At 44.1% G+C, this 13,747-nt stretch overlaps 1 protein-coding gene across 3 annotated transcripts in view; it reads left to right on the top strand.

Annotated features, from left to right (window-relative positions):
• Positions 1 to 10,984, top strand: part of syt12 (synaptotagmin XII) — a 169,388-nt gene extending 158,404 nt beyond the window's left edge. For all 3 annotated transcript variants that reach the window (XM_055649694.1, XM_055649693.1, XM_055649692.1), the window contains exons 8-9: positions 3,761 to 3,894; positions 7,317 to 10,984. In XM_055649694.1, coding sequence (XP_055505669.1) covers positions 3,761 to 3,894; positions 7,317 to 7,490 — 308 coding nt within the window. In that variant the 3' untranslated portion in view covers positions 7,491 to 10,984. The remainder of the gene's footprint in view (positions 1 to 3,760; positions 3,895 to 7,316) is intronic.
• Positions 10,985 to 13,747: the final 2,763 nt, after the last annotated feature.

Below are 13,747 nucleotides of genomic sequence, written 5' to 3'. Positions count from 1 at the left end.
TTACTCACAGATAACACGACTGGTGATGGAGTTGGCAATTACTATCACATCAATGTTCCACTGGAATTCAGGGTGTGGAGAGGAGGGGTTTAGAGGGATATGGGCCAAACGCAGGCAGGTGGAACTGGTGTAGATGGGGCTTGTTGGTCTGCAAGGGCAAGTTGGGCTGAATGGTTAGTTTCCATTCTGTATGACTGTATAACTTTATGAGTGCAAAGTGAGTGTTGGCTGGTGCTAATGCCATGTGGCGTTCTACATGTTGACTGTGTGTGTTATGATTGCTTTTATTCACTGGGTGTATTGAGAATGTGTTGGGAGTCACTGGGTGCGATATGGTTCTCTTGGTTTTCACTACTTCTGTTAATATTCACCATCAGGTGGCATTCTGATGGTATTTGTCAGATGCAAAGCTATAGTGTTGGCATTAGCTGTGTGTAATGTGAATCAGTTGCTACTCACTCATATCCAGGTCACATTCATTGGATGTAATTTAATTCTTGTTAGCATTTAAATGGTTATTTATGATTCTGTTGGAATTCAATACATGCAGCGTGATTCCGTTTCCAGCGCTGGAGTTACAATATTTCTGTTGGTATTCTCCAGATGTATTGTGATTCTATTAGAAATTCAATGGGTTTAACTTTGATTCTGTCGGTGTTTACGGTATATTTTATTATTCTGTTGTAACTCACTGGACGTAAGGATATTTTGCCACCATTTTATGTTTATCATTTGATTTTTTTTGGCATCTTCTCAATAATTTGTGATTCTGTTGGAATTTAGTGGGTGAAGTGGCATTCCTGTAGACATTCAACAGTGCAAAGCATTCATTGTGCATTATATAATTCATGTTGGAGATGTCGTTTATCTTTATTTATATTCGCTGTGGCATGTTTGCTGTCATTCTGGATGCGGTGCAGGGAATATCAATAGATATTCCCTGGATATATGCATTCCAGGAGACCAATAGAAAACGGGAAGAATCATTACACTGGGCGTGTAGAAAAAGGTCCATGTTACACCTACTGAATACCAACAGAAGCATCTCACAGCTAGTGAAAGCAAAGAGGAATTAAATCTCTCTCGCTGACTTCCCGTGAAATATCCAAACAATTGTTCTGTCTGGCTGGCAAATCCTTTCCCCATGGCAAAGGCTCTTTTGGGGATTCGAAGTCTACCATGCAAGCGACCCGGCCTGACCCATGTAGCCAACTGAGTGTAAGTGTGCTGTGAGCCTGAAGAAGGGTCCCGACCCGAAACATCAACTGTCCATGATCTTCAGACATGCTGCCTGACCCGTTGAGTCCCAAAGAAAGACCTGGCGGACCGTTGCCTGCAGGGGAAGCTCGGAAGCCGCCGAGCTCGGTCCCGAAGACCGGAGAACCAAAGAGGAGGGAGCCTCTGGTGACGACGGACAAGAGTGGACCGGCAGGGGTGAGAGAGCGGGTCATTGCCTCCATCGCCTGCAAGGACGGCTGCAGGAAGCACCCCCTGGGACATAGGCGGTCGGGTGAGGAGAGGAACGTTGGATATTGGGCCGAGCTGATTGGGGGTGATGGAAGAGGTCCTGCAGCAGCCTGGAGCTTACCCAGCTCTGGAGCTGCTTCAATACATTGACCAAACGGCAGGACTTTGGGCGTTTTGTAAATGGTGCCAACATATGGCAAATCGTACATGTGTTACCTATGCAAAAATAATTTTATTGCAATACATGCATGACAATAAAGCACCATCGAACCATTGATTTACTCCAGCACTGCTGTGAATGCCAGCCTGGGAGAGGACAATTGATGCTGGTTTGCTTAACCTGCCAGTGAATTGAGGGATGTTGCAGACATTTCATTGGAGATATCTTGAGAAGTCTGCTATGGGTAATCCATGTTTCATAAATATATGGGAGAACAAGGATCACTGCTGCCTAGTAGACCATCAGGTCTGAGGTCTTTATCTTCAGTGGGCCGAAGGATATCCTAGTACATTGAAGGCAATGGTGAATATCATCACTGAAGCTAGTTTTCATCGTAATTTCTCCTGAGATGTGGAATTGGAGATACGGATGAGAAAGTGGGATAACACAGAAATAGTGATTAATGGTTGGCGTGAACTCGGTAGACCAGGCCCGTTTCCATGCTGTATCTGCAAACTAAACTATTCACTGTGTAGTTTAGTTTAGTTTAGAGATACAGCGTGCAAACAGGCCCTTCAGCACATCGAGTCCGCACTGACCTGCAATTGCCATACACTAACACTATCCTACACACTATCCACACACGGGGAGAACGTACAAACTCCATACAGACAGCACCTGTAGTCAGGATCGAACCCAGGTCTCTGGCGCTGTGAGGCAGCAACTCTACCACTGTGCCACTGTGCCGCCCCCCTCAACCTGTTGATTTTGCACATGTGGTGTAAAGAGCGTTGAGGGTGTATAACATTAGGTGATGCTTTGATTATTCTATGTTAGTAAAACGGATTGATCACATGTGTATTTGCTGTGCAGCATGTTGATGCAATGTATAACACGGATTGATCCTGTCCATGTTCACTCTGTTGAAAGACTCTTGTTCCTGTGAGTTTTCACTCCTGTGACAAGTTGAATCATTGTGTATTCAAGTGTGTTGTGTGTTTTTTATTGCATTAGTATATTCACTGTCGCCGTGATGACTCTTCTCATATATCCTTTGCTTAGTTAATTTTAGCAGCTTTAAGTGTGTAAATTGGATTTAAATATTTTTTAACACTGATCACAGCTCATAATAAAATGATTAATTTGAATTAATTTTGCTCTTGTATCTAAATGTGATATTATTAATATTTTAGTGCAGAGCATTCTAAAAAAATAAATAAGCATTAAGGAATATCTGCAATGTCAGATTTGGACATTACCAGGATATGAAATTAACTTTTCTGCACATAATGAAAGGATATAATTAATTAATTCTGTGATATTTTCTATTATGTGGATCGGTGGCAGATTCAAAGTAAATGTCAGTAACTGAGATATTTTCCTTCTTTTTCACAGTATCCTACAACTGAGTAACTTACTACAACCTAACTAAGTTATATTATAACTTTATAGATGTTTATCTATTAAGTGCAGTGCCAACAATATTTTTTTTTGATTGAAAGATACAACATGGAAACAGGCCCTTCGGCCCACCGAGTCCACGCCAACCATCTCTCTCTATCACTCCCCCACCTAAGTCGCACTAGCTTCTCGTTTCCGTTATCATCGTTAGTTTTTTGCATATTAGTTGTTCTTTATCTCTCCACATCATCATCTATATCTCTCATTTCCCTTATCCTTAACCAGTCTGAAGAAGGGTCTCGACCGGAAACGTCACCCATTCTTCTCCAGAGATGCTGCCTGTCCCACTGAGTTACTTCAGCTTTTTGTGCCTATCTTAGGTTTAAACCAGCATCTGCCGTTCCTTCCTACAGAGATCACCAGTTCACACTAGTCCTATGCTATCCCACTATCTCATCCAGTCCCTACACACAGGGGCAATTGACAGAGTGCGGAAGCAAATTACCATGCAATCCCGCACATTTTTGGGATGAGGGAGGAAACTGGAGCACCCAGAGGAAACTCACATGCACACGTGAAAATCTAAGTCAGGATCGAACCCGGGTCTGTGGTGCTGTGAGGCAGCAGCTCTACCAGCTGCGCCACTGTACCCCCACATGGTGAATGGATTTTAATTTCCATGTACCAGTAACTGTTCCGCTTCTCTGTTTTTTCTTTCACGAACCCAAATAGATCCATTTGTGAAAGTTTATCTCCTTCAAGATACGAGGAAAATAAGTAAGAAAAGAACGGCAATCAAGAGGGATGATCCCAATCCTGTCTTCAATGAAGCCATGATCTTCTCAGTTCCTGCAATTGTTCTGCAGGTAAGAAACTAATAGAATACTTATTTTAATGAAAGCATAATTCAGTGTCTACTTGGAATCCAATCGACCGATGGGCTTTTATTTCCCTGTTTGATGGTGGACTGATGCCAATGTGTCATCCAAAGAAAATATTATCCTCTCAGTTTGGAGAGTTACTGTGGTTCGTGCAAGTGCCATTTAGTGCAAAGATGTTCAATGCAGGCACTCAGTCTCACTCAGCTCTTTTTTTTTGTTATTAATTTAATGGGAGTTGGACATTACTGCAAAGACTAGCGTTTATTTGGTCATCATTAATTAATAATTAATTGAAAGCCATCACTGATTGATCTTAGTTTTATTAAACCGTTGCAATTCTTCTGGTGAAGGTGCTTCCTGAGGGTTGTAGGGGTGGTTCAATTGTGCTTTTATTGTCACATATGCCAAGTGCAAACACAGTGAAATTCTTTATCTTACAAACAATCCAATAGAGTATTGCCATGCCCCCGATCCCGGTTTAGCAAGTGTACTGCAATAGTCCACTGAGCCCGCATGCAAGAGGCGCCATGTTTGGTGCCATTTTCAAAGCCCATGCTCCAGTTCTTATAAGTGGTGCGTGTTCCAGGCAAGTCCCAGGCTGTTGCAGGTCTCCAGCCATCTCCGTCCTTGGACGGCAGCTCCCTCTCCTTGCCCGTTCCCCGGGGATGCCTCCCGCAGCCGATCACATGGGTGCGGTAGATATGGAGAGTTAATTGTAGTTGTAATTGCTTTTATAAGCCAAGTATGAGAACAAAAGTATGTAAATCATACGAGGAATTTGATTTGCCATACAGTCATATCAAAAAAGCAACAAAACACGCAACCACATAAAAATTTAACATCAACAAAGGACAATGAATGAAAAATATGCAGAAAAGTAACAAAGAAACAGGACAATGTTAGTTGTTTGAAGGTTGAAAATGAGAAGCTAGTGGGACTTGAGTGGGGGAGGGATAGAGAGAGTGGGAAGCTGGGGCTATCTGAAGTGAGAGAAATCAATTCTCACTGCCCAAGTGAAATATGAGATGCTGTTCCTCCAATTTGCATTTAGCCTCACTCTGACAATGGAGGAGATTGAGGACAGAAAGGTCTGTGTAGGAATGGGAAGGAGAATTAAAGTGTCCAGCAACCGGGAGATCAGGTTGGTTCACACGGGCTGAGCCAAGCTGTTCCGCGAAACGATCGCCCAGTCTGCGTTTGGTCTCACCGATGTTTAAGAGTCCACATCTTGAACAATGGATACAGTAGATGAGGTTGGAGGAGGTGCAAGTGAACTTCTGCCTAACCTGAAAAGACTTTCAGAGTCCCTGGACAGAGTCGAGGGAGGAGGTATAGCGACAGTTGTTGCATCTTCTGCAGTTGCAGGGGAAGGTACCTGGGGAGGGGGTGGTTTGGGTGGGAAGGGATGAGTTAACCAGGGAGTTGCAGAGGGAACCGTCTCCGCGGAAGGCAGAAAGGGATGGAGATGGGAAAATGTGGCCAGTGGTGGGATCCCGTTGGAGGTGGCGGAAATTTCGGAGGATTATGTGTTGTTGAGTCGGTATGCACCACTACTTCATCATAAAAACTAATGTAGAAATGCATCATCCTAAGCTGATGTGTGGACTGTTGTCTATCATGAGCTGTAGTTGACAACCATTATTGTCCTTGGCCACTACAACAGTAATTACAATTCAGACCCAATCCCCCGGATGCACTCAAAAATGCTGGAGAAACTCAGCGGGTACAGCAGCATCTACGGTGCCATGGAAATAGGCAACGTTTCGGCCCGAAACGTTGCCTAATTCCTTCGCTGCATAGATGCCTGCTGCACCCACTGAGTTTCTCCAGCATTTTTGTGTACCTTCGATTTTCCAGCATCTGCAGTTCCTTCTTAAACACCATTCCACTGGATGGTATCCTGAGCTCTTGAAACGTACCATATAAATGCAAGCACCTTTGTTTCCGTTTAGAAGTTGTGCAACAATCAACTGATTTAATCTGTTCAAGAAGGAACCGTAGATGCTGGAAGATTGAAGGTACACAAAAATGTTGGAGAAACTCAGTGGGTACAGCAGCATCTATGGAGCGAAGGAAATAGGCGACGTTTCGGGCCGAAACACTTCTTCAGACTGATGGGGGGTGGGGGGGAGAAGGAAGGAAAAGGGGAGGAGGAGGAGCCCGAGGGCGGGCGGATGGGAGGGTGGGAGGAGACAGCTAGAGGGTTAAGGAAGGGGATGAGACAGCAAGGGCTAGCAAAATTGGGAGAATTCAATGTTAATGTCATCCGGACGCAAGGTCCCCAGGCGGAATACGAGGTGTTGTTCCTCCAATTTCCGCTGTTGCTCACTATGGCAATGGAGGAGACCCAGGACAGAGAGGTCGGATTGGGAATGGGAGGGGGAGTTGAAGTGCTGAGCCACCGGGAGGTCAGGTTGGTTATTGCGGACTAAGCGGAGGTGTTCGGCGAAACGATCGCCTAACCTACGCTTAGTCTCCCCGATGTAAATCAGCTGACACCTAGAGCAGCGGATGCAGTAGATGGGGTTGGAGGAGATGCAGGTGATTTAATCTGTTGATAGTGCCTAGTGTTTTTGCGTTTCTGCTATTCAGCTGAAGCTGCACACAGTTCCACAAGAACATGAGAAACATAGAAAATAGGTGCAGGAGTAGGCCATTCGGCCCTTCGAGCCTGCATCGCCATTCAATATGATCATGGCTGATCATCCAACTCAGTATCCTGTACCTGCCTTCTCTCCGTACCCCCTGATCCCATTAGCCACAAGGGCCACATCTAACTCCCACTTAAATATAGCCAATGAACTGGCCTCAACTACCTAGGACGACTATTGTTCTTAGGACATGTTGGCCAGTGTGGGCAAGTGGGCTGAAGGGCCTGTTTCCACACTGTATCACTCTATGATTCTATGACTCTATGAGAGGCACACCATTTGGCTCTTTGCACCACTTTACCATTTATTAATATCATCCTTTACCTCAGCACTGGTTTCCTATACTAACCTGTTAGCACCCGATTTCTTTAATAACCAGCTATCTATAGATTTGAATGTACTAAACAAATGAGCTTCTCTTCTCTGACATGAGTAGAAGATTCTAAAGATTTTCCACTACTCATAGTCTGAAAGAAATATTTTTCATCTCTGTCCTAAATGGCAAAGCTATTTTTTGAGAAAAAAAAGTAGCTCAGCGGGTCACACAACATCTCGAGAGAGCATGGATAAGTGATGTTTCGGGTCGGGGCCCGTCTTCAGTCTGAAACTATTGACCCATGCCGACCCCGCTGTGTTACCTGGGAATAACATTTAGCACAAGATAACATCCAGTGAAGTTCGGTTAAATTACACTGTTATTCACAATTTTCTGTGGAGGATTTCAATGAACTGCCTACTTCCTTTCCTGTGACACAGGAGTTATCTCTACGAATAACGGTGACTGAATGCTATGAAGAAGGGAAAACTGCGAACGTGGGCCATGTCATCATTGGACCAGAGAGCAGTGGGATGGGGGTAACTCACTGGAATCAGATGCTGGCGACATTAAGAAAACCTGTCTCCATGTGGCACACCCTCCGAAAGAACTAAAGCAAGCAAATGTCCATGTGTCCATAGCACCTGTATACAATATTTTTGCATGATGTCCACATTCTTAACGCTGGTGTTTTGAGAAGTGTCAAATTTGAGACACTATTTTTCACTACACTTGATCAACTTACTGGTGTCAATCTAATACTGGGAAATCTTTAACAGGATAACAGAAGACACAATTGTAGGTCAACATGAACTCGGCTTAGTAAATGAATGCATCTGCAACTAGAGCTGCCGTGAAGTAGCCAACCCACTGAATGTTTCACACTGAATGGTACATACATATATACAGTAGGGTCATGGATAATAAAGGGGCCATGTATCTGTCCAAGACATAGCTAAGTATCCAATAACCACTCTAAACCTAGAAAAATCCCAAACATCAATGCCGGATGAAATCCTTCCAAACATGCTTCCTTTTTACAGAATATTTATGCCAAGAATAACAAAATCTACATGGTGCCCAAGAAAGGTTGTGCACACACTGACATTTTGTTACGTTTATCTCCAATGTTAGTTGTAGAGATGCAGGCCCCTTGGGGCCCGCTGAGTGCAAGCCCACCATTGATCACCTGTTCACTCTAGTTCTATGTTATCCCACTATTGCATCCACTCCCGACACTCCAGGGGCAATTTATGGAGGCCAATTAACCTGCAAACTCGCATGTCTTTGGGATGAGGGAGGAAACCGGAGCACCCGGGGGAACCCATGTGGTCACAAGGAGAACGTGGAAACTCAGCACAGGCAGTACACGAGGTCAGGATTGAGCCTGGGTCTCTGGCACCGTGAGGCAGCAGCTCTACCAGCTGCACCACTATGCCGCCTTGTTGTACTACTACTGTAATTACTAAAGGGACTGTTTATATTGTACATAGAGCAGCGCATTGTTGGCATTAATTGTGGCTCTATGTGGTTTTGGGTTAGTTTGCAGCCAATATGTACACAATGCCCACAAAAATATACAATTTATATATTTCAATATTGTATTATGCAGTAGATCGTGTTGAGTAAGTCAGAAATGTTTTCTATATAATTCCATATCTCTCTTGATGAATGTGTGTATTGTGCTGGCGAGTTGCAGATATACTTTATTGGATTTTGCCAACTGTGGCTACATTACACCAAATTTTAGGCAAAGACCATATCCACCCCACAATGTGTTTTGACAACTTCCCATGCCTATCCTTTTATACTAGAAGTAACAATGTATATTTTCATTGGGTCAGAAGAGTCATAGAACCTTATAGCATGGAAACAGGCGTTTTGGCCCAACTTGCCCACAATGAGCGACATATCCCATTTACACTAGTCCTACCTGCCTGCGTTTGGCCCACATCTCTCTAAACCTATCCTATCCATGTACCTGTCTAAATGTTTCTTAAACGTTGTGATATTACCTGCCTCAGCTACCTCCTCCGGCAGCTTGTTCCATACACCCTCCACCCTTTGTGTAACAAAGTTACCCCTTAGGTTCCTATTAAATCTTTCCCCCCTCACCTTAAACCTATGTCCTCCGGTTCTTGATTCCCCTACTCTGGGCAAGAGACTGCGCGTCATCAATCCACTCCTCTCATGATTTTGTAGAAGCTTCCTGTTAGAATTTCAATTGGCCAAACCATGCTAATTGACACGGCAGAAGCCCCCTCCATAGAAAGGAAGGAAAAAGCAGAACTGACGCAAACTCTTCTTTTCTTAAGTGTCTAAATTATTCCTTGATGCACGTTAGGTGCCTTGTTTTGGAGTTGACACAAGGGAAATGGCTGCTTTATGTCAAAAGATTCCATTCAAGGTCATTTTTTGACAGGAATAAAAATCGCTTTATTGATAGTCTGAACTCATCTTACAATGAAGGCAGGAAAATATTTTTAAATATTTATTATGTCTAATTTCATGATATTCGAGGCTTTTTCATCAGAATTTCAATTAGCACTACCCTTATTATAAGTATGGCAATAAGGAATAAAAAGGAATAAGGACGCTCTTTGCACCTTGCTAGGCCATGCACTTCCCTTAAACTCCATCACTCTGTAGGATTAAGAGATATTTTTACCTGTGGAACCTCTGAGAGTGAACTGCTTGAGTCATGAATGAGCAATAATTAAACAGATGTATTAATGATTATCATGCATATCTAGCATTGTTCAAGTTTTGGAATAGTTGCACCAAGTTGGCTCTCTTTTCTGACAAACTTTGCTGCTTCTAGGACCAACATAGTTTAGTTTGGTTTAGAGACACAGCATGAAAACATGGAAACAGCCACCGAGTCCACGCTGACCATTGATCACCTGTTGACACTAGTTCTATGTTATCCCACTTCCTTATCCATTCCCTGCACTCGGAGGGGGGGGAAGATTTTACAGAATCCAATTAACGTACAAAATTGCACGTCTTTGCGAGGTGGGAGGAAACCAGAGCACCCGGAGGGAACCCACGTGGTCACAGGGAGAATGTGCAAACTCCGCACTAGCAGCACCCGATGTGGGGAAAAACTGGAGCACCCGGAGGAATACTCACTTAGTCAATAGTTCAATGGTTCTTTATTTCCATGTATGCATTGCACAGTGAGATTCTTTTTGCATAACTCACATATGCATGCATCGCCATATTTTGGCGGCATTTACAAAAGTCCAAAGTCCGGTCCACGTGACTGATGTACTGGTGTGGCTCCCGATCCAGGAAAGCCCCAGGCTGCAGTAGGGCCTCCTCTGTTGCCCTCGACCAGCTCGGCCCACCAACCAGCGTCACAGTTGGAGCTTGCAGGATTGAACCCTGCAGTGTGAAGTACCAGTGAGCACCAAAAGGAACCCACATGGTCTCAGGGAGAACATGCAAACTCCGCAAAGACGCCACCTAAGGCCAGGATTGTACCCGGGTTTCTGACGCTCCCAGGCAGCAACTCTACCCCTGCGCAACCAAGCCGCTAATCCATTTTTCTTGCTCCAGGTTATTAGTAGCCTGAATGATTAGAACATCCTTATTGTTTATCAAGCATTCCTTACCAAAGGATACTGATCAAAACCCAAAAGTCTCCACTGCAGATTGAATTAAGTTTGGATGGACATCTGAGTGAGTGATCACAGTGTTGGAGCAATGATTCCCTCGCCAGGCTGCAGTGGGGGCTTGTTGGTCAGCATGGACTCGGTGAGCTGAGGGACTAGTTCGTGCTGTTTGCTTCTGTGACTCTACACGTTTGATAATGAAAGAATCAGCATTTAAACCTGGGGGCCAGGGTCAACATGTTTCTGTGTGCCAATGCTTCAGTCTTTGTGCACCACGACTAGATCTTGTGAACTCTGCCAAATCATTAGTGCCAGCACTGGGAGCATATTTGTTAGACGAGTTTCTTAAACTAATGGCACAAGACTTTTGGAATGAACTGAAAGAAAAAATCTAATTTGTATGTTGGATTGAATTACGGAGCTAATTTTCTCATGTCGTACGATGAAAGAAAGAAAGCCTTTGTTCCTAAAAAATAAATGATCCATGTTCTACCTTGGCTCTGCAGTGCTCATTTTGTGTTGCATGCTATCCAAATAGCTCAAATATATTATATATAGATACAATGAGTTCAAACTTAAGTACAATAGATACAGCAAAGAGGAAGATACAGAGTGCAGAATATAGTTCTCAGCATTGTAGTGCATCAGTTCCACAGACAAAGACCAATATCCTCAATGGGGCAAAGGTGATTCGAACATTACCCCAACTTATGGAAGAACTGTTCGGAAGCCCTATTACATGTGGACTCACACTTTACATTCTACAGTTTCCACTTTATAAATTGCACAGTTATCATTTGTTGTGAAATGGGATACACCATTTTTTGCTTTGTCCTTCAATCTAATCATACGTAAGTAAGTATTCTGATCATAGACACAAAGTGCTGGTGCAACTCAACGGCATCTCAGGTGAAAAAGGATGAGTGTTGTTTTGGGTTGGGACTTTTATTCAGACTGAATGTACGGTTTAGTTTTGTTTAGATTAGAGATACAGCGCGGAAACAGGCCCTTCGGCCCACCGGGTCCGCGTCGACCAGTGATCCCGCATATTACCACTATCTACACACACTAGGGACAATTTTTACATTTACCAAGCCAATTAATCTACAAACCTGTACGTCTTTGGAGTGTGGGAGGAAACCAAAGATCTCGGAGAAAACCCACGCAGGTCACGGGGAGAGCGTACAAACTCCGTACAGACAGCACCTATACTGTAGGGGAGGAGGAGGGTACTGGAGGCAAAATAAAACAGGAGCAATCAGGGCCAGCCACAAATGACCTCATGTGTTGCCTGGTAGGTCCATTGTTGGTTAGGGAAGGTGCGATCTCAAGGAAAACTATGTGGAGAACTCAGGATCTAGTAAAAAAAAACTATGGAGGAGGAAGGGGGCAAAGTGAAAGGGGGCAAAGTGGAAGTGGGGAGAGGAGGGGGGGGGAGAGGAGGGGAGGGAGGCGAGTATAAGATGAAGTTACTTAAAATTTGAGAATTCGATGATCATACTAATGATCATCGAATTATACCCAAGCTTCCCAAATGAAATGTGAGGGGCTGTTCCTCCAATTTGTGTGTGGCCTCACTCTAGTAATGGAATAGGCCCAGGACAGAAACGTCAGTATGGCAATGGGAAAGGGAGTTAAAGTGGCTGGCAACTGGGAGATCCTGTAGGCCTAGGTCATGCTGACATATGTCACCATCTTATTAACCTTGCTTTGTCTATATCCAGGAACTTGCTGAACAATACTACTTGGAAATCTTCATCTGATGCTAACTTACTAAGTAGTTAGGCAGCAGGCATTCATTTGCCTGTTGAATTTGTGCCTGATCTCAGCAGGATAAGTGCTCAATCAAGAAAACCTAGCCCAAAGCCAATGTACTATCTAAAGAAGTCTGAAGAAGGGTTTCGGCCCGAAACGTTGCCTATTTCCTTCGCTCCTTTGATGCTGCTGCACCCGCTGAGTTTCTCCAGCTTTTTTGTGTACCTTCGATTTTCCAGCATCTGCAGTTCCTTCTTGAACATACTATCTAAACTGATTATATCAGCATGCTAAGGCCAATAACTAATTCCATATGTAATAAATAGTTACCTACATGTTAACAAGCATATTTTTTTTAACTGATCGTGCAGAAGCAAGTGCAGTATATCAATGGGGTTATCAAGGCGGTACCTCCCTTCACTGGCGTTTCATTGAGTTATGCCCCTGTCCCACTTAAAAAACCTGAACGGAAACCTCTGGAGACTTTGCGCCCCACCACAAGGTTTCCGTGCGGTTTCCGGAGGTTTTTGGTCAGTCTCCCCACTTGCTTCCACTACCTGCAACCTCCGGCAAGCACCTGCAACCTCCGGGAAATGCACAAAAAACTTGGGTGGGACGCAAAGTCTCCAGAGGTTTCCGTTCAGGTTTCCTAAGTGGGACAGGGGCATTAAGCCCATGACACCTCTGGAAGGTTCAACAGCTAGTTCAGGCGTCCCAGAACAACCCGCCTCAATACCTGCTCTCACCACCTATTCTACCAGTATCTACTAAATAAAGGAAACCACAGACAATTAATTCACTCAAACAAATGCTGAACACTCGCATCCTATCTTCCACTTAACCTAACCCATCATTAAACTCGTAACGCTACAAATAGCAACCTTGCATAAAACTGGGATACACTTACACAGACTACACTTACGAAGAAATACATACTGCATGTTATACATTTCCTTTCTGCCCCCAACTTTGTTATACATTCAGAAGCAGGAGAGCACAGCGGCGCAACTATTAGAGACTTAGGTTCGATCCTGACCTCTGCTACTGTGTGTAGATTGAGTCCACACTGATCATTGATCATTCGTTCCCACTCATTCTATGTTATCCCATTTTCTCATTCACTACCCACACTCTGGGGACCATTTTACAAATCCCGCGCATCTTTGGGATGTGTGAGGAAACCAGAGCAATCGGGAAAAACCTGCACGGTCACAGGGAGAACGTGCAAACTCCGCACAGATAGCTCCAAAGGTCAGGATTGAGCCCATGTCTCCGGTGCTGTGAGGCAGCAGCTCTAAAAGCTGTTCTGACTCTTTTAACTATGGAAACATGGAAGGGAGAGGAGGCGAGTACGTAGTTCGGAGGGGGAAGATTACAAATCGGCCGGCTGCTGTCCGGTAACACATCACAAAGATAGAATCCTCTGTCACCAAAGCCTAGGGCTGGTACGACAAGGTTGTATGTAATCTGCTTCGTATGTAAGATTGCAATTTTCCATT

Source organism: Leucoraja erinacea, chromosome 18 (assembly GCF_028641065.1).
Source record: "Leucoraja erinacea ecotype New England chromosome 18, Leri_hhj_1, whole genome shotgun sequence".
In the NCBI taxonomy this organism is placed as follows: domain Eukaryota; kingdom Metazoa; phylum Chordata; class Chondrichthyes; order Rajiformes; family Rajidae; genus Leucoraja; species Leucoraja erinaceus.
Note: the sequence above shows the minus strand (reverse complement) of the source record. Positions and strands in the feature narration are given on the sequence as shown.